Source organism: Anopheles coustani, chromosome 2 (assembly GCF_943734705.1).
Source record: "Anopheles coustani chromosome 2, idAnoCousDA_361_x.2, whole genome shotgun sequence".
Lineage (NCBI taxonomy): Eukaryota > Metazoa > Arthropoda > Insecta > Diptera > Culicidae > Anopheles > Anopheles coustani.
This window is the reverse complement of record NC_071289.1, coordinates 52,085,463-52,104,615: the sequence shown is the minus strand read 5'-3', so window position 1 is coordinate 52,104,615 and position 19,153 is coordinate 52,085,463. Positions and strand designations below refer to the sequence as shown.

General features: G+C 41.0%; 6 protein-coding genes across 6 annotated transcripts in view; 3 read left to right on the top strand and 3 right to left on the bottom strand.

Annotated features, from left to right (window-relative positions):
• Positions 1-835: 835 nt before the first annotated feature.
• On the bottom strand, positions 836-2,182 carry LOC131263136 (piRNA biogenesis protein EXD1-like). Its single transcript, XM_058265291.1, has 2 exons — positions 1,213-2,182; positions 836-1,136 (listed from the first exon to the last, which is right to left on the bottom strand). The coding sequence occupies exons 1-2, from the start codon at positions 1,963-1,965 to the stop codon at positions 900-902; spliced, it is 990 nt and encodes a 329-aa protein (XP_058121274.1). The 5' UTR covers positions 1,966-2,182; the 3' UTR covers positions 836-899.
• Positions 2,183-2,687: 505 nt separating this feature from the next.
• Positions 2,688-5,615, top strand: LOC131263153 (palmitoyltransferase ZDHHC6). Its single transcript, XM_058265308.1, has 5 exons — positions 2,688-2,804; positions 3,879-4,114; positions 4,193-4,971; positions 5,055-5,245; positions 5,335-5,615. Exons 2-5 carry the CDS (start codon positions 4,051-4,053, stop codon positions 5,501-5,503), a joined length of 1,203 nt encoding a protein of 400 aa, XP_058121291.1. The 5' UTR covers positions 2,688-2,804; positions 3,879-4,050; the 3' UTR covers positions 5,504-5,615.
• A 1,459-nt stretch (positions 5,616-7,074) lies between these two features.
• On the top strand, positions 7,075-7,869 carry LOC131265459 (galectin-8-like). The gene is made up of 3 exons (XM_058267724.1): positions 7,075-7,181; positions 7,278-7,360; positions 7,434-7,869. Exons 1-3 carry the CDS (start codon positions 7,155-7,157, stop codon positions 7,753-7,755), a joined length of 432 nt encoding a protein of 143 aa, XP_058123707.1. The 5' UTR covers positions 7,075-7,154; the 3' UTR covers positions 7,756-7,869.
• A 299-nt stretch (positions 7,870-8,168) lies between these two features.
• On the bottom strand, positions 8,169-9,048 carry LOC131264616 (galectin-7-like). Its single transcript, XM_058266891.1, has 3 exons — positions 8,893-9,048; positions 8,743-8,825; positions 8,169-8,666 (listed from the first exon to the last, which is right to left on the bottom strand). Exons 1-3 carry the CDS (start codon positions 8,917-8,919, stop codon positions 8,345-8,347), a joined length of 432 nt encoding a protein of 143 aa, XP_058122874.1. The 5' UTR covers positions 8,920-9,048; the 3' UTR covers positions 8,169-8,344.
• Positions 9,049-9,553: 505 nt separating this feature from the next.
• Positions 9,554-10,139, top strand: LOC131266053 (32 kDa beta-galactoside-binding lectin lec-3-like). Its single transcript, XM_058268402.1, has 3 exons — positions 9,554-9,583; positions 9,668-9,750; positions 9,815-10,139. The coding sequence occupies exons 1-3, from the start codon at positions 9,554-9,556 to the stop codon at positions 10,137-10,139; spliced, it is 438 nt and encodes a 145-aa protein (XP_058124385.1).
• Positions 10,140-10,326: 187 nt separating this feature from the next.
• LOC131267620 (formin-like protein) overlaps positions 10,327-19,153 on the bottom strand; it is a 38,384-nt gene continuing 29,557 nt past the window's right edge. The window contains exons 5-10 of the mRNA XM_058270537.1: positions 15,157-16,930; positions 14,794-15,086; positions 14,139-14,591; positions 13,942-14,043; positions 13,677-13,805; positions 10,327-11,704 (exon numbers count right to left, since the gene is read on the bottom strand). Of these exons, the coding sequence (XP_058126520.1) occupies positions 11,492-11,704; positions 13,677-13,805; positions 13,942-14,043; positions 14,139-14,591; positions 14,794-15,086; positions 15,157-16,930 (2,964 nt within the window). The 3' untranslated portion in view covers positions 10,327-11,491. The remainder of the gene's footprint in view (positions 11,705-13,676; positions 13,806-13,941; positions 14,044-14,138; positions 14,592-14,793; positions 15,087-15,156; positions 16,931-19,153) is intronic.

Here is a 19,153-nt window from a genome sequence, read left to right as displayed (position 1 = left end):
TAATCGTTCGGTTCTTGGCATCTGGCTGTCTGTAAGTTTGCTTGGAATTGCATGTAAGCTTTACTGATCGATTGATCCAGTATATTTTAATATACCAGAAACAATGTGTTAAGGTTAAATTTCTACGGAAACGCTTTGTTCAGGTTTCAAGCTGATCGAAATAGAACAAATCTTTGTGTTCAATATTTGGAAACATCGTCTGAATACTATATATTCTTGTTTGATGAACATTTTTGAACGGAATAATTCAATTTCTTTACGGCGATTGGCATGATCACAAACTTGTTGATTCATGAGGCATAATCTTACAAAAACGCTTTTTTGAAGAGCTTCATAAAATAGATTCGGTATAACCTGAACCAAACTTTAGTTGGGAAACTGTACAAGTGTGATTGCTAATTTTATATAAATTTTGTTCATTAGATCTTGTTCTACATAGGCTTCTTATGATCACAAACACAAAAAGTGTATGCCGACGTAACGGCGTTGTTTTCAGTTGAGTGTTTGTCAGTTACCCCTGAAATAAACGTTTGCTATTCAATTTTACTAAACCATTTTTACTGTTTCAAAATTTCTATGAGTAAATACTTCATGCCTTAAAAATTATGATACGACTTTATCGTCTTGGTTTTGAAGAAACGCATTAACAATAAACGTAGCAAAAAAGAGTAAATATTTATTTAATGAATTTTGCATTAAATACCTGGCTTCGATTGATGTAACGGGCGATATGAGTCGTTTGCTAGTCCATCTTTTTGGTGGAATAAGAAACTCATCGAAGTAAGCTTATCACATTCTTTCTGGTATTAAGAAGCATGATGAAATTATGGTGCAGTTCGAATTGGGAAATGGTTTTATCATGCACAGTAGCGTCGCAGTGATTTTCCATATATTGAATGCTAGGGAAACGGTTTGATTTCGGTTAAAGCCTCACTTCGACGACATCTCATCACTGTCAAACTGTCAATTAAATCCTTATGACTTGCCAAACTATCAGCATACACCACACAGCTTTCATACAATTTTTCGAGCATTCTATCATGCACAATATGATTCCATAAATCCAAGAGAAAAGCAACTCGTTTCGCAGCTTCTTGTTTACACGCATCGGTCAAGGGACGCTCCGTAAAGTTGACCTTCGAAGACGAAGAAAACGTTAATTAAATAGAGCATAGTGACCAAGAGATAAGCATAATTCATTAAAGTACTTACGTCCATATCGAAGAATTTGTCAGGGAGCTTCAAATATTTTGCAACGCATGATTGGATAGAAACTTCTGTATCCATCGGAGATTCATCGATGGTATTTGTGTCTGCTTCCGTTAAAATATTGTGGACGACCATAGTGTCAAAGCATCTCCCCAAGGTTATACCAAAATTTTTAAGTAGTGCATCTTTCATCCATCGTCCGTTATGGAAAACTCGCATATAACAATCATTACTGAGAAGTTCACCGACTTCTGTCGTCATACCCATTGTTTTAATATCTAAAACAATTATGCAGTGCGATGTAACAATGGACAATAAGGATGGCGTTATACTGTCCTGTCCGTCTCCGATATATTCCATAGATATACCAAATTCGTTTTGATTTTGTATGTATTTAATTGAATTGTGATAATCAACTGTGTCTGTCTGTTGAATGAACTTACATTTTTCTATCTTCTTTAAAACTTCATCAAAACATTTGCTTATTTTGCTTTCAGTAGGAATTTCTGCTTTAGAACTCGAACTATCGTCACTCGGACTAGTTTCAGCCGGTGGGTTTTCTAGTACCTGTATCCATTCTACTTCACTATAATAGTAATCTTGTTCACCTAGTTGATTATTTGTCAAAACGTCTCGGACGTTGGACAATCGCATAAACTTTCGATCGGCGGACACGTATCGTAGTTCGCCTTCGAATGATGCATTCTGTATTTGTAATAATAACTTTTGTCCAACTTTAAGATCAACTTTGTCCATTATTACAAACAAGAAACGACAGCAGCAGAGAAAATGCACAAACAAATTCAGGCGATTTTTAACCTATCTTCGGAGGAACAAACACTTTTGTCTCCTTGGCCTTCCCTTTGGATCACTTTTTGCAGTTTAATAAGCAGAAATAAGCGCAATTACGGAACAAACTTAAATAACCGATATGCTAAAGATCACTTTTTTATCTTGCAATATTGACGCCATGCAGCTTAGTCTCGTTTGACAGTTCTGGCTGTTTGTTTTGATGGTAGCCCAAAATCCTCAATATTGATAGGTCCATGCATAACTTTTTCCTGCGCCACCATTGTTTGACGGCTAGTTCGAGAATTGTGTATCAAGACGAAGAGTTTTTTTTTCATCCAACCAACCATCCTCAATGTCTCTAAATTCAGAAAGTATATTGGTATAAAAAAAAGTTAAAATATATTTCAACGCGTTTTTGTCACTAAAGATAAAAAATGAACAAATTTAAAATCTAAAAACAGCATGACTTTCCAGCCACATAAAGTATTCAAGCAGGAAGACTAACTGCTTCCATATGAATCGCCCTGTCATCCCTTCTAATGCCAAAGAACATTTCGTGTTGTTTTGATTCTCAGTTTGTTGATTTGTCCGGCTTGCAGCTAAATCCATGGTTAGACAGTGTAACTCTTTTCAATTTTGTTAGCGTTTCAAGTCTAGGCCTTGATTGTCTAATTCTACGTTTACACATATTTATGGTTTAAAAACGCACGATTTACACATGCAGTGTTGTTTAGTGTTTTTTTCGTGTTCATACGAGCTAGAAGGAACCTTTTTTGGGTGTTAAATGTTTCATCAATTCCTAGGTTGTCATAACGAAAAATTCCCGAAACGTATAGTACAATTTCTGGGTTTATAACATATTCCAGAGGCGGTTATCTGATAACAAATTAGGTACATAGGTTGCTATCTATCGATATGTTGCCAGGGCTTGATCATCCAATAAGACGAGCATATTAATGGTTTAACAACCCACAATTTATACATGCCCTGTTGTTTAGTGTTTTTTCGTGTTCATACGAGTTGGGCAGAACCTTTTTTGAGTGTAAAATGTTTCATCAATCCCTAGGATGTCGTAACGAAAAATTCCCAAAAAGTATAGTACAATTTCGGAGTTTATAATATACAACGGTGACTTTTATATATTAGATTCCAGAGGCGGTTATCTTCGCGTATCTGATAACAAATTAGGTACCTAGGTTGATATCTATCGATATGTTGCAACATGGACGTGAACCTTGAAATGTTAACAATCATTTAGTTCAACTCCTGTAATCTTATAGATGGTTACAAAAGTTGTGAAACATTGTATATCACAATTTTCTTCGCCATTATTGTGGTGCAGCATTTGATCCACTGCCTACTACTAGGGAAATACTTACTTACAACTTATGTGGTGCTACAACCGCGATTTAGCGATCTTGGCCTGACGAAGCTCCATCCGAAACCGCTCACGGTCGCTCGCCACGCTGGTCCAATTCCGTATCCCGGCTTTATTGGCGGCTTCGCTTACGCCATCCTTCCACCTCAATTTAGGCCTACCACGCCTCCTCTGTCCTTGGGGACAGCTCATATCCTTTTAGGCTAGGGAAATATGTGCTGAAAATTGCTGCGTCACAGATAAAACCGCCTCGTCTAGCTTGGGTGATTCCATTTTACTTGCGCATGAATCAATGCTATGTTAATTTTAGGAAAATGCACTTCTTAACATGTGTTAATGTTCGGAATCAATAAATGTAGATAAAGATGTTGACTAAGCGCTTAAGGGATAAAATGAAATAGGATTTATTATATAAAAAATCCAGTTAGCTTTGTTTTTTTGCTTGAGTTTATACTTATTACTCATTTTCATTTAATGCCAGTCTTATTCTTTTTTACAGGCCACCATGCACCAACTATAATAACTGAAACCCAAAATTAATGGATCCCAGCGAAAAACCGAGCAATTTTATGCAAGGCGGCCTTGTTTAATTACAACTCCGGATTAAGTTTATACCAATCGTTTGTCGCTCTCAAAAGTAACATTATACTGAAGAGAATTTAACCGCTACCATGGCTCTGAATTTGTTGGGATCCGTTCGGCGACTTTTGCATTGGGGACCGCTGATTGCAATAGGTGAGCACAAACTTTTTCAAACAACGTGTCGTTTTCGTTTATTCCGAACTTTCTATGATATTTTTTCCACTTTTTTAGGCATCATCAAGTCTATTACGATCATGACACTCTACATGAACGCAATGTGGTGGCCAGCGGAACGCTCATTTGGAGGCTTCCTTAATCAGGCCATTTTTGTAATGCTTTCTGCTAGCACCGGGTTCTACTTCCTCGCCGCCTCGGTAACGGGGCCACGGTTCTTGCCCTTGAAATGGCGACCAAAAAACAAGAAAGATGAAAGTTACCTACAGTATTGCGACATTTGCGAGGGCTTCAAGGCTCCCAGATCGCACCACTGCCGGAAGTGCAACAGGTGCGTGATAAAGATGGACCATCACTGCCCGTGGATTAATAATTGTGTCGGTTGGGCGAATCACGGCTACTTTACCTCGTTTCTCGGTTTTGCCGTGCTGGGATGCCTGCAGGCCACCGTCATACTCGGTGCATCGCTGTACGTTGGTCTGTACCGTGACTGGTACTTGTACTATGGCCATTATTCGAAGGTCTCCGTGCAGTTGACCGTTTGGAGTCTGGTGTTGTGTGTGTTCAACATTGGCCTGGCCATCGGTGTGGTCATCACCGTCGGGGCGCTTTTCGTCTATCAAATGAGGGCCATTCTCAACAACCGGACGGCGATCGAGGATTGGATTCTGGAAAAGGCGCGCTATCGCCAGGAGCGAACTAACGAACCATTTGTCTATCCGTACGATGTGGGTCGGTGGGACAATATGAAACAGGTGCTCAATCTAACGTGCACTGCTGCGGGCAATGGAGTGGAATGGACAGTCTCCGAGGGATGTGATCAGTTTACGCTGACGGTAAGACGCGGAAAATTTGAGCGACACTCAAACGGGTTGTCGGTTATTAAAAAGAATATTTTCTCGACCATGGTTGTTTGCAGCGTGAACAATTAGCACAAAAGCATGAGAAACGGGCGCGTACCAGAACGTACACCATTATTCGGCCGGCAACGGGAAGTTGGTTTCCTTGTTGGTCACAGGGCATTAAAGTGTGCCTTTCGCCACCATTCACGGACGAGCCACGCATTAGACTGGACATAGGAGACGTCGTTCATGTAACCCGGTGGAGAAAGTACGCATTTACCAATATAAATGTTTTTAGTTCTACGTTAACAGATAATATATCATTTTCCCCACTTTCTTATGTCATCGTCCAAACAGACACTGGCTCTTTGGCGAAAAACACCAAACACGACCGCTGGGAACGGAAGAGAAACCGAAGCGAGTTCGAGGATGGTTCCCGCGACAATGTGCCGTGGAGTTGGCGGAGCAGGATGAAGCAAATGAACAGCAGCAATTTTTGAATGATGAGGGTAAAAAAATTAATTAGATCCACAAACTGACACCATACTAGACAGCAGTGGGATGGGAACCCTGCTGATAGTTTTGTAAAATTGGCTAAGAAAAAAGTAAAACAAGACAAACATAAATTGCTAGCAAGGATTTACTAACTGAACATTTTTAATCATTACGTTGTTTGCGGAAAGAAAAAGTATCCTCGAGATCTCCTTAAAACCCTAACATAGCACAATGACGCGTCGACCACTACCAATTTCATATGTGTGGATCTATTTCTAGGTTCTAGCTTTTTCCTGATTTTTCGTCTAGGTACTTATACTGTGTTTCTTCAAATTCAAAAGAATTCACGCCTTTATTAGAAGGTAATGCTAATAACTTTTTTACCACTTTAAAATAACATATTGACCTCCAAGCAACCCTTCTTTGTGAGCGATCATACCGTACGTAAAATTCCTATAAACGCATCACCATCTCTTTAAATTCTAAACATACTGTCGATGAAATCATCCTTTTGAGCACATCAATTTGATATTTTCACAAGTATTGGTACGGTGACCATTGTTTAATGCAATAATTATTGTTATTTTAAAAAGGAAATTCTTATGAACGGAACTTAAAATTATTTCAATTCATCATGATAATAAGCATAAACATTTGCAACAAGTGTTTAGTTTGTTGGATATTTTTCAGAATTGTTTGAAAGCAATAATTTGGGTAAGTTTTACACTATGCCCAAGGATATCTTGCGCCACTCTTCGCTGATGGTTGCTTGGAACTTCCGGAACGTCCCAATCTGCATATCTGGTGTAAAATCGTCTGGCCAAGATTTATTTAAGATTTATTATAAAGATGTTCTATGGAATATAACACCTCTCACCTTGTCGTCCGAAAGATTCACGAATTTTTACATCATTCTACTGCCTCAGCTTTAGCTGCAAATTTTTTACTTACCTATGGGGTTCAAACCCCAACCGAAATCGGATCCTACCCTGTACGAGAGAGGACTAGCTATTCACGTACACACAGGAAAAAAATACAATAAGCCCCAAAGAGGGCAGGCATGACCGAATACTGTCCGGTTTTGGAAACGAAAAACGAAAAGAATAAATGCCCAATTCCGAATTGTTCTCATTTCCAGTATGATTGAATAAAAAACAGTGATAACTAATAGAGAAAATACGTATGACATTTGCAAAGCGTCGTTTTACATAGAAAAATAATCCGCATTAGAATGATCCATCCATGGAAAAACTGGGTTAAAGAATTGGTCCAACTTTAAGCAGGGTTCGAACACTAAGGATTCAACGGTATTCAAGCCACGTGTGAAACTACTCACGAATCAGTTTGAAGTAAATAAAGCTGTTGGTAATAGTTAGTATCCGTAGAACATGTAAGGAATTTCATCCGTCTTTGCCGGTGTTCATCAACAGTTGCTTAAGGTCAAATGACTAAAGGTAAGGTATGCACGAATCATCGTTCATTGGGATGACTCATGTCGAACTAAGGTATAAAATAATCTTATCGTATATTTGCGGTCTTATCAAGGTGCCCTTTTTCCATCGCCGATACAAATGAAAATCATGTTTCATAGGTAGTGTGCAACAAACAGCCGGCAGTTACAGGTGTAAATTTTGGGCTCTTTTCACGACGATTTCCAGTGAGCGATCTAGGACGAAGAAAAAATGTCTCAATTGCCCGTATTTAATCCGGTAAGTGTTTGCATCTTTTCTGGAGGGTGGAATCGACCTCTATTTCATGCTATCTGTAAACCTTTACTAACTTTTATCAATACGATTGATGTACAGCCAACACCTTTCCTGGCCCACATGCCTGCGGGTCTGGGAATTTATAGGAAAATCACCATCCGTGGTAAAATGACTCAAGATCAGTAAGTTTATTGAATATTAACGCCAACTAGGCGGTAGTTAACATTTCTTCATCCCTCCCCTATTCGATGCCAGGTTCAATATTAATCTCCAAAACGGACCTAACACGAATCCACGCGACGACACCGCCCTTCATATCAGCATTCGGCCAAAGGATGGTGTCATCATTCGCAACTCGGTACAGTTTCGCAACTGGGGTATCGAGGAGCGGTTCGGCGGCTGCCCGATCAAGAAGAAAACCTACTTCGACGTTACGATCACGGTCAAGCCGGAGAGCTTCGGAATCGCCGTAAACGGTGCGCACTACTGCGACTTTAACCACCGAATGCCGTACGCGTCCATCCGGTTCCTGCATGTCGGTGAAGGTGCCAACCTTGATGCCATTACGACGGAATGAGGACCTCCGCTGACTCTGAGATTTTCCAAGCGTCATTTCTTGTCACATAGTACTAAGCGCATGTCGAAAATAAACTCTTTTAATCATTAGCGGTCCAAAGAATACTTAACCAAAGCGAACAATGACAAAGGTTGATTTTATCAATGATTTCTCCTTTTTTAACGGATAGATTCCAAGGTACACCCTTACGCCTCTTGAACTAGATAAGCGCAATCGAAGAATCTATCAACGATTGCTTATCTATTCCGGATGTGGGTACTATAAACTGGAATCATTTCAGGTTATTTGTGGTAGTAATTTCATTTCGATTTGAAATATTCCTAATTCCTAAGAGATGACAAGATTCTCTTTTAAAACTTGGAAATAAATCCTTGTATCCTTTATTCGATCAACTTATTTGCAGTTTAATTTAAATGAAAAACATTAAATCGTATAAAATAGATCCAAAAGTTTTCTTATATAATAAAATTAAAAAAATATATATTTATTTCACACCTATCTTACATTATCAAACTTAAAGGACTCTTAGCCACTGGAGAGATACTGGTCTCCCTGTTACCCTGACTTCATTTTCGACATTACCAGGTTACTATTCCGTTATGATGGCGTCGACCTGAGCCCCAACTCCAATATGTATGAACCGTACCGACGCGTACGGCAACCGGTGATTGAAGTCACAAAAGTGGCACCCATTCACGGCAATACCGTAGCTATCCGGTTTGACTGTAATGCTGATGTCGAAGTAGGACCGCTTCTGCACCGGGCATCCGCCGAAACGCTCCTCGACGCCCCAGCTTCGGAATTGAAACGTGTTGCGCACAATTAGACCCTCCTTCGGTCGAATACTGATGTGTAGGGCCGCATCGTCCCGTGGATCCACGTTCGGGCCACACTGTAGATTTATATTGAACCTACAAATAGAAGAACGTAATGGGTGTGCGGAGACTATTCTTAGATGATTCAGAGGGCGGAAGGCATAGGGCTTACATATCGTGTGTAATCCGTCCGCGAATGGTTATTTTCCGGTACAAACCCAATCCGACGGGCAACATTCCCAGGAACGGGGAGGGCTGTAAAGGGTATTGTAGTTGCGGTTAGTAGAATAATGGAACACGAAATTGTCTTCCTTACGCTTACCGGATTGTACACGGGAAGCTGGGCCATAGTTGTTCGATGGTGTGTAGGTACACAGCTGTACAATGCTGAACTGTCAAGCGGCTCACCAGGGGCGAGCTAATTCACTCCCCGTATGATGCATTTTCTGATCGAACGAGGTCGGGTGCCGTTCTTATCGTTCCGTCCATTGAATCATTGCCGATAACCAAAGCTAAGGGACGATTGATAAAGGCGTTTACTCGTGTATGTATTAACTTTGGGTCCATACACTAGAAAACCAAATTTTTCAACGGTAACTGTGAATGAGTGTATCCGGGAGTGTCCTCCTTCAAAGCTTTCGCTTAGTGTGCTACGCATACTAAACAAAATTGTTAATGGAAGTGCACAACTTTCCGATCCAGCGTGCGAAATGAAAGTCGATGAGTAATCTAACCGAAATACCACGCACCCCTACTTTCAAATTTTCAAACCTTTGTGGTCTGCAATCTTCGGTTTGGACAAATATTGCAAACAAAGACAAGATTAAAAATGGCTCGGATTAATCAAGATATGATAAACGACGATAAGGTTTGGTGCATAAAGAAATTAAAATATTACGAAACACACCGAGCCCACGACCACAGTTGTCATATGACTGTTGTGTGAATTGTTTCGCAAGTTTTACAATAATTGCATTCATAAAATGGCACTGATGCTTCCTCTGTTTAATCCGGTAAGAAAACCACAACCCCGAATTAATTCAAATTAAACCGGTAGTTTAAAATATGTTTTTCCCCTGCTCGCTAAATAAACGAAGGATGTTCCCTGCCTCGGAGCCATCCTTGGTGGGCTGCAACCTGGGAAGAAAATCATAATCCAAGGCACCATCACGGACGGAAGGTTCGTATAATGACGGTATGGTTCTTAGAACGTATCTCTGAGCTTCACGTTCATCTTCCCGCAGGTTCAACATCAATCTCCAGCTGGGACCCGAGGTGGAACCGCGTGATGATACGGCACTACATCTTAGCATTCGGCCCAGCGAGCGAAGAATCGTGCGCAACTCGTACGTTGATCAGTGTTGGCAGAATGAAGAACGCTCCGGCGGTTGTCCCATCAGTGTGGGCGAACCGTTTACACTGGAAATAAGGGTTAAGGATTTGCACTTCTCTGTTCGAATCAACGATGAAAAGTATTGCACTTTTGCGCACCGACTGCCGATCGATTTGGTAAACTTTATTCATCTCGGTACGGGAGCTACCATCGATTCCGTTATGGAAACGTTTTAAATGAAATTATCGATCGCACTGAAGCGTTTGGTTGCAAATTATTTAGTCAAAGAAATTTGTTTTTTTTTTAAATAGCAAGGTTGACATGTGATTTTAAAATAAATGTGGGTGTTGAAAAATACCGCCACAATGTAATAATTAACATTTTACTATTCTTTCTTAAACATCAACAATGCAAATATTTATGAATCAAGTAAGTATATTTAAGTTGAAATTTTAAAAGCATCTTCATACTTGTCATAGTTGAACTACAGGAAAAGCCACTAGAAAATGTAGAGAAGATCCGTGTGCTGCTGCACGAATTAAGAGAAGTGTTTGCATACATTTCCACTTACAATTTTCATTAACTTTTTTCCGTCGTCCCGTGTCTCTTATTGTTCTCCGTTCGAAAAGCACCGTTATTTATTTTTTATTTCAAATTATATTCTCCTCCGGTTCTCTGTCATGACTTTTTCGTGCTGGTTTACGATTGGACGTCAATAGTTTGATTTATGTGTGCTTGTTAAAAATGTATTAGAGTTGTAAAAGTTCAAAAATGTTGTGTTACACTCAGTCGGTTGTGCATGCTTTTATGCTCGTTTTATATTGTGCGCACTTTCAGGGGAATTTAAAAAAAACATTCCTCGTATCTAACCGCTCAAACTTTGAACCACATGCCCGGTCCACTTGGGAAACACAACGGTAGACAAACCAGCTTTAATCAAATATACAGTTTGCCATGAACCCATTTCCTCAATGCCATAGTCCTATCACTGGCGTAAACTACCTCCCTGTGAATGTTGCAATGAATATTTCAAATCTTAATATATTGATCTTCATATATCCGCATGTCTTATGCTTATTGTTTTTGTAAATATTTAGAAAGATAAACTTGCGTTTTATCGAAAACTTCACATGATTTATGCTGGAATGTTATTTTATTATGTTTTGTGTTTGTAAATTGTCATTCTTGCGAGCCACTTGCGATCGGGTAGAGTGTTTCCAAATGATATATAAACCATTCGATATTTTTGTATTTTATAAATCCCAACTAAACAAATTAGCGGCAACAAAATGTCTATATCAATTAATAATCTTGATATGATAACCTTACTGTAAACGTAACGCATAGGAACGGGGCCATAAACAAGTCTTTGTGGGCCTCCCTGAAGCTATCTGTTTAGCTCAGTTATTTACAAATCGTAAATTATATGATACACCTTCACTCAGATCTATACTTCTATTAATGGAAAACATAAAAATCGAGCGGTGCTAAAACAGTTCGGTTCAACAAATATTACAACTAAACCCTAATAATTTTACACGGTTTACAGTACCCGTCGGTTTCGGTAGCGAAAGGTGCACGAAAGGGTCTAGAAGTCTACTTCCTCCATCGTTCGGGAAAGTCGATTGCTATCGATGCGCCTCCGCTGGCTCCTGCGGACGGCATCCGCGCGTCGATAGGGTTCGTTCTTCAGTCCCATTAGAATATCCTCCAGCGCACCGTTGTACACTTCGTCCTGTTGAAGCAGTTTCTTTTCACGCACAGCGTGAGCCTTCAGCTTTAGCTCATTGATAACGGCCTCCTGCAATCGATAAAGTGGTAGATTTAAATTGCTCAACATGCAGAAATGTGTGCGGCCATCAGAAGGTAGGAAACGGAAGAGAATAGATGGAACAGTAAATCGGCGCTACAGTCAAAGGCCGATAAGCTATCTATACAGAAGTATAAGTAGGTCTCACTTAAGCTCATCAGAACAATTAACAATTAGGTTAATAATGGCAATTTTATATGTGAAATATCTTCATTTGAACATTGTGCTTAAATAAAACATATGCTGCATACTTGTTTAAAACAAAAACAAAAGGAAAAATTTAAGTGTTAGTTGTTTTAGAAATGGAAAGTAGTTACAAAATATAGCATATAGCATTTTAATATAGTGATAGTTATGGTTATCTAATATTTTATGTCGAATCTAATATTAATCAGCATTAGAATCGTTGCGTAGAGTAGTATATGCGATGATATTACGATATGAAACATAATAAAATATAAACAATTATAAGTATATTTTCCTTACCAATCAGAACTAGCCACCAAAAGCAACGCCACTCTCATAAAAAATAACCAAAAAATAAAAATATAACAAACAAAAACACTGGTTTGCAGACCAGCTTGATTATTCACTTTTTTGAATGTACTTTATTAATATATTGTATGCTATGGATAATCAACGACAAGTGTAGTTCGCGCAAGTGAAATGCAACAGATAAATACTTTCATACGAAATCATTTCCAGCTTTCATTCATATGAAACCGAATGTACACTAGTCATGCGAAGAAGGGGCACGCCATGTTGTCAGACAAAGTAATGTCGTTTTCGTAACAATGTGTAAATGTAATTGGCACAATTTTAGCTAAGCGTATGCAATCTAGGCACTTGACTTTTTATAATAGAACCATGGTTTTTTGTACTGATTGTAATGTTGTCACTTCGAGTACACCTTGATTGGCTAATTATTTGTACGACGCCTACAAATTTAAAGACGTGTAAATACTCGGCATTTGTATAAAAAAATCTGATCATTTAAAATGAGCCCAAAATACCAAGGTTCCACTATATCCGACTATATCCAGTCGGTTCATTTATATATAAATATAGATATGTTTAGTATTAGGATTAGTGGGGACTTAATTAATCTTTGCAATAGCTGTATAACGTTCTTCGATTCACACACAACAAACTTTCAAAGACGGTAAAAAAAATTACGATTCAGTTTAAATGTGTATCAGTATATTTGTTGATCATCACTTTTATAGTGTGATCAACCATTTACGATTAATACTATTTACTATCAACAACTAATAGCACATACTTCAAAGATCTTGATAATATTGGTAAATAAATGGCACGTATGTTTAACAACTATGCTTGATTTACGATTTATGAAAACTTGTGCGAAACAAGGGAACACAGTTTTTTTTTAAATTTTCTGTTAAACTTAAATTGCGTTCTATTTAACGGAATTAGTGAGCAAAATTTGATTTGTGCAACCAAACCAATGTATTTGTGGATGTCGTTTCTCCTCAATCTAAGTGAAATACAGCTAATATCGGCAATAATACTAACATGTGAAACGATTAATTCACAAAAATAAAAAAAAAAACACACACACACCATAGCATTAGGGAAGGCACTTAAAACTACGCATAGCCAAACACCAGAACGGAAATCGTTGGAAAACGTACAAGGCTTTAGAGTAATGGGTGGAATGGATTATTTGTCTTTTATCCGAATTAGAAACAACAGGTTGTATGGGCGAGAACCAAAACGATACACCGCTTAATGCACACCGAGCCAAAAAAAACGGGGAAAACTTCGAACGTTCCTTAGGCTGAAGAATTTGTTTGTCTTTAAAATCAACAAACAAGCCCAATTAGCTAATTATTGTGGAGCCTGTGCTAAACACGTGTTGAAGTTCTCGGTTCATTTGAGTTAGGTTTTGCAGAAAGGCGGTCGACAGTCGGATAGGATTACCGTCGACGAGTGGGCGTACCTGTTGTTTCTTTTGGCTATTGATTTTGTTATTCCGCATCACCACCTGCTCTTCTTCGTCTTTCTTGGTGGACGCTTGTAAGGCCGCTGCTTCCAGTCTTCTTCGTTGTTCGTTTTCCTGATCACATGTCTGCAAGGGAGAAAGCGAAATTGGTAAGAAACATTTATTTGCTGCCGCCGCTATTCTTGTGCGGAACGTTACGGGTAGGGGTTTCAACTGACTGCAAGGGTTTTTATATTTATACGTTCGCATCCGCTAAACATACCTTAAAAGCTCGCACGAATCGGACTAGTAAAGAGAAGAACGCATTTGCATCTGCATTCCGTGAAGATTCGCCAAAGTATTCTATGCATTCTTTGAATGATTCCTGAAAATAATGTTGGAACAAATAATGATTATTTATTATTTTAAAAATATGCATACGAGTCTCATGTCTAAAGTGTCTTATCCGGAGCTGCATACCTGTGCTGTTTTACATTCGGATTTAATTTTCTTCAACTTTTCCTCCGAGTTTGCTAGAAAATCGCGCAACACGTGGCTCTGGGTGCCTTTGCCTCGCAGGTCGACCTCTTTCCGGACCGCTTCCATGCCCTTTTCCAGCTCACCCATGTCCGAGATGAGCATCTCGAGTGACACTTGGGCCGCCTTGTCGATACAGAAAAGCTCCGTATCGAAGTTCATCAGCTCCGGGAACTTCTGCCGGATGGTCGCGACTATGTAGTGCATCAGGCTCATGCGCTTATCGTTCGATTTGGTATCGAGCAGCGTGTCGAGCGACTGCAGCTTGAAGCCGTAGGCAGGACCGCGCTTGCTGCTGTTCAGATAGTTGCCGAACGCCAGAATCACCTCCAGCACGGCACGGAACTTTTTCGATGACTTAATCGAAGACGATGCGGAGATGATCGAATACACTTGCTAAGAGAAAGGCAGAAAGAAAGCAAACACACGCGTTTAGTACTAGAACCATGATCTTACTATTAAGATGGACGTCCACCACTAACTAAAAATGTTCATGTTGTGATTCTGTTCTCATAGAAGATTGTAAACTCAGATGTAATAGTAACTTTACGTTCAAACAGACTAAATCTTTGGAGTGCACGTTTTTCGCCCTACTTACCGGACTTATCAAATGCAAACTGTCGAAAAAGTTTCCAATGTAGTTCATGATCGAGAGTTTGGACGAGATTCGTTCCACCTTGGTGAGCTGCAGCATAAACTTGTCCTCTTCGGTTAGTTGATTCAGATCCTTCTTTTCTATCACATACTCTTTGTACATCTTCTGCTCCTGATCGGTCGGGGTCATCTTTTGCAGCAGCTCCACGTTCTCCAGGGAGAGCAGCTTGAGATCCAGATTGTTGATCGCTTTAATCACGGTTTCGATGGGCATTTCCAGCTTTCTTCGAGATATTGCTAAAAGGTAAAGGAGACATCAAAGATAGGGGTAGTTTGTGTAAAAAGAGTGCACCGCTTCGTATCTTACCAATGTTTCTTAATCTCGTGTGCTCGAGCAGTGAAATGTGTTCCGGCTTTTTGAACCGCTTGCTCGGGAATGCCGTCAGCCCGTCCATATCACAGTTGCCATTGGTCAGCGGACCGCCCATGCCGATCTTGAAACGCTCCTCAAAGTCGACGAAGTCTATCTGCCGGTGAAGCTTCTCGTCGTCCAGCTCGTTGAAGATTGTGCCGCGTACCTGGTTCGGTTTCAGCGCGACCCAGTTGAGCGTGGGCAGCTTATACTTTGGCTGCACCTTCCGCTTGATCGTCATCGCACCGTCCGTGCAGTGGAGTGCGTTGTGGAATCCCGGTGGGCCACCCATTGGTGGTGGCACTGGAATGAAAGTCGGTGGCTTCGGCGGGGCTTTTGGTGGTTCGTTAGCGCCACCGTTCGAGAGCCCACCTCCTGGTGGGCATGGAGGTGGTGGAGGCATCGGAGCACCCGCCGACGGTATGGGTGGCGCTGGGGGTGGTGGAATCGGGGGAGCTTGTTGCTGCTGTCCGCCACCATTGCCACCGTTCGTTGGACTGAGCTCCGAGAGACCACCCTTGGCCAGCAAGTTGGACACATCGGCGATCGAGGTTCCCTTCGGTAGTGTTTTCGTAAGATTTTCCAACTCCAGCAGCATCGACTTTCGATTCTGGGACTCCTGCTCGTGTTGCTTCAGCGCTCGCTTTAGCTTGGCAACTTCATCCTCGACCACGAGCTGCTTGTTGTAGAGCTCATCGCGTTCGCAGCGTGTTCGGCTGAGTTCCGCTTCAAGTTCACCAATCTTGAATAACGCTTCCCGTTCGATCTCGCTCGCTTGATCCAGCGCCCGGCCCAGCTCGTCCTCCAGCTCGTTAACACGCTCCAAAGCGGCCGTCTTCGTCTCGCTGTCCTCCATCAAGGCGGCCACATCGAACACGTTGTCCAGGTAGGCCGAAATTTGCACCTGCAGCTCTTCCGATTCAGTCAATCGGAGCTTCTCCAGGTACTCGTCCAGGCCGAGGGCCGTGAACTCGTACTGTAGATGCACACGGTAGTTCATGTCCTCCACCGAATGGACGACAATGTTCACAAACTGCATGCAGGCAACCATAAAATCGATGTTGAACAGCTCGTAGTTCATGAAGTACTCCATCAGCGTCTGGAATCGCCGCTGCTCGGAGCACACTTTCTTAAAGTTGTCGAACGCGAACAGGATGATCTCGTGACCGCCCTTTACCAGGCAGATCGCTGCCAGCAGCTCCAGCACCAGTGCCTTCGTGCGTAGCGATTTGTGTATCAGACTGAGGGCGATGCAATTGATCGCCTCCCGGTGCTGGATGACCATGTTGAAACCGTACTTATTGTTCATGATGGCGCGCATGCACATGATGCACACGTGAATGTCGTCCGTCGTGAGTCCCATGTTTAGTTTGGCGATATGTCGCGAGCGTCGCTTGATGCTTGGACTGTCCATCATATCCCCGAGACCGGGTCGCATGAATCCGTTCGACACCAGCCGATGGTTCGCCTCGTTGCTACCGTACGAGCTGTTGATACCGCTTGTCTCTTTCGGATTTAGGCCCTCGTCCGACTCCGATTTAGCCTCCTGGATTCGTTGCTCGTGACGCATCATCGTCAGCCGAAAGCTCAGATAGTCGATAAGCGCGTCGAGACCTTGGTTTTCGTCGTCCAAAAACTCCTTCACCCACTCGATGTGGTTGGTTCGCAAGGAAATCTCTAGATCCCGCAGCACCTGTGTTGATGTCGATTCTCCCACCATCTTTCGTTTCTGCAGAAAAAAACCGTAGAAGATAACATATTATCATTGGGGAAACAGCAGAGCTGAAAAAGTTTATCTTTTGTAACAACCAAAAACCTAATTTGGGATCTGTGTTCTCGTTGTCAATCATCCCAAATAGAAACTAACTCGTTTACAAATAAAAGTACGTACTGGGTAATGGTTACGCCAGACTTGAGATCCGTATCTACGATTTTTAGCATGATGTGTTCTCTCGAAAACACTGCCACATAATTATCCTCCAAAGCAACTGGTTTATACCTTACTTTTATATTTAAAAGATAGCTTCAATATGAATGTATTTACAATCAGCCGAAATATTGAGCATACAACCAAACGAGCACTAGATTTTCTTCTATAACTTGCTCAAACATTGACCTATTTCAATTTTATTTTTACACGTAGTTTGATAGCAAGTTTATCAGACAAAACAAAACACATTTTGTTTTAGGCTAACTTGTTAATTTAATTTTAATTTGTTTGAAAAAAATTATTAGTGAACAAGGACTATTCTCATCGACTGTTAGGGACAAATGGTGAATCTCTGGCATCGAATCAGGTTTCTACCACATCATCTGCCTATTTCAAGTCTCGAATAGATCGATTTATGACTGATTGACGAACATAAAGTTTCATGTTCACTTTTTGTAAGATAGGCTTTTTTGAAGTAATTCAACCTCGGAAAGTGAGCTGTTCCTCGTGCGTCGACTGTTATAAAAATCAATTTCGTTCTCTGTTGGTGAGCTTTTTAACTGTCCCTTTATTTTTCACTTGTCCTCATCTGTCAGTACCATTAGACCATTTGACCGCTAGTTCTAGTCCCAATTAAAATTTTGAGAGACAAAACATATCTATATCCTTAGTACAAGTTGCAATAGTCGTTTAGGTTCTATTTGGGAAAAAACATGCCAAAGCGCTTAATTTATAGACTGCCCAGGCTCCTAGATAGTGAAACTATGTAATGTGCTAAACTTCTTTTCCCTCTTCTTGACGTAACGACCGGAAAGTCAGTTTTCTCGTACAGGGGAGTGTTCAGTCTCGATTGGGATTCGAATCGACGGGGGCCGATTTTCTAACCGGCGCTACCACTCGGCTGTTGTGGGCCCCTAGACTGTGCTGAACAATAGTAGATATTTCCAAAGAAAGAAGTTTAGAAAAATGAAGGTGGTATTGAGTAAAACTGAGTTTGTTTTGATTCGAAACACACCAAAAGAGTTTAAAGTTGCCACAGAGATTTGAATCCTAAATAAGCATAATAAAAGAATCAATGATTGAGTTTTTTGGGTTGAGTTTTGATGTCAAATCAGGATTTCGATTAGTGAATGAAAGTATGAGAGAAAAAGTAAATAACATAGTAAATTAAATTTTTCTTACACATTCATTCTTTTTAGCTTCTAATCCCTGTTCGGTAACGAAATCTTTGTGTTAATAACACATTGTTCGGAATTACTCGATTCTCTACAAAGCGCTACGGAGTTTAACTAAGTTAGTGAGAAACTGAGAGCGGTTTCCTATGGAGTTTCGATAATTCAATATTGCTTAGTCGTTTTAGTGTCAACTTAGTAAGTAAGATGATCATTATTTTGCACAAAAATATAAAAACTCACAACAGAAAGCAATAGCCCTATTCCCTTGGTGATATCTCTCCTCTTGGGAGTCCTCATCATGAGTTAAAATCAGTCCAGTTCAGCGCCACCTTGAACCTCAGTTGATCCATCCCATAAGTAATGTCCTACTTCTTCTCACTGCCACGAAGCCATAACAATCGCATGCCTTCGGATGCTCCCCTGCCGCGAGTGCCGGACAAAAACAGCCCCCTTCTCCTTCTCCATCCAAACCGAAATTGATCACCGAAGGTGACAGTGATACGGGAGTGGCCCCGTCACCGGAGAGTGTCCGCCAAACGACACGCGAAGTGGTTGAGCTTGGCTGGTTTCCGTTTTGGTGGGAAATGTAAGTGGAATTACACTTTCGCACGCCAGATGATTCTGCCGCCCGATCTGGAATGTTTGCTCCCCGGTGCATGGCGTAGGGCGGCCCTAGGGAGGAGGGCGGGGAACGGGTAAACCGATATCGCGCCGTAAATCGATTCCATCACCGGCATTACCGTCACCGATCGCCCGGTGGTCAATGGTAAGCATTTTCCCGGTAAGGAAGTGGGTTGTGCAAACGAAACTCGCGATATTTACTCTTGAACTACGGGCACGAGGAAGG

Coding starts and splice junctions, on each gene's coding strand:
- LOC131265459 (XM_058267724.1), top strand. CDS start 7,155: ATGTCTCAATTGCCCGTATTTAATCCG. Junction 7,182..7,277: donor AATTGCCCGTATTTAATCCG/GTAAGTGTTTGC, acceptor ATTGATGTACAG/CCAACACCTTTCCTGGCCCA. Junction 7,361..7,433: donor GGTAAAATGACTCAAGATCA/GTAAGTTTATTG, acceptor ATTCGATGCCAG/GTTCAATATTAATCTCCAAA.
- LOC131264616 (XM_058266891.1), bottom strand. CDS start 8,919: ATGGCCCAGCTTCCCGTGTACAATCCG. Junction 8,826..8,892: donor AGCTTCCCGTGTACAATCCG/GTAAGCGTAAGG, acceptor TACCCTTTACAG/CCCTCCCCGTTCCTGGGAAT. Junction 8,667..8,742: donor GGACGGATTACACACGATAT/GTAAGCCCTATG, acceptor TTCTATTTGTAG/GTTCAATATAAATCTACAGT.
- LOC131263136 (XM_058265291.1), bottom strand. CDS start 1,965: ATGGACAAAGTTGATCTTAAAGTTGGACAAAAGTTATTATTACAAATA. Junction 1,137..1,212: donor ACAAATTCTTCGATATGGAC/GTAAGTACTTTA, acceptor TCGTCTTCGAAG/GTCAACTTTACGGAGCGTCC.
- LOC131263153 (XM_058265308.1), top strand. CDS start 4,051: ATGGCTCTGAATTTGTTGGGATCCGTTCGGCGACTTTTGCATTGGGGA. Junction 4,115..4,192: donor GGGACCGCTGATTGCAATAG/GTGAGCACAAAC, acceptor CCACTTTTTTAG/GCATCATCAAGTCTATTACG. Junction 4,972..5,054: donor GTGATCAGTTTACGCTGACG/GTAAGACGCGGA, acceptor GGTTGTTTGCAG/CGTGAACAATTAGCACAAAA.
- LOC131266053 (XM_058268402.1), top strand. CDS start 9,554: ATGGCACTGATGCTTCCTCTGTTTAATCCG. Junction 9,584..9,667: donor TGCTTCCTCTGTTTAATCCG/GTAAGAAAACCA, acceptor AAATAAACGAAG/GATGTTCCCTGCCTCGGAGC. Junction 9,751..9,814: donor GGCACCATCACGGACGGAAG/GTTCGTATAATG, acceptor ATCTTCCCGCAG/GTTCAACATCAATCTCCAGC.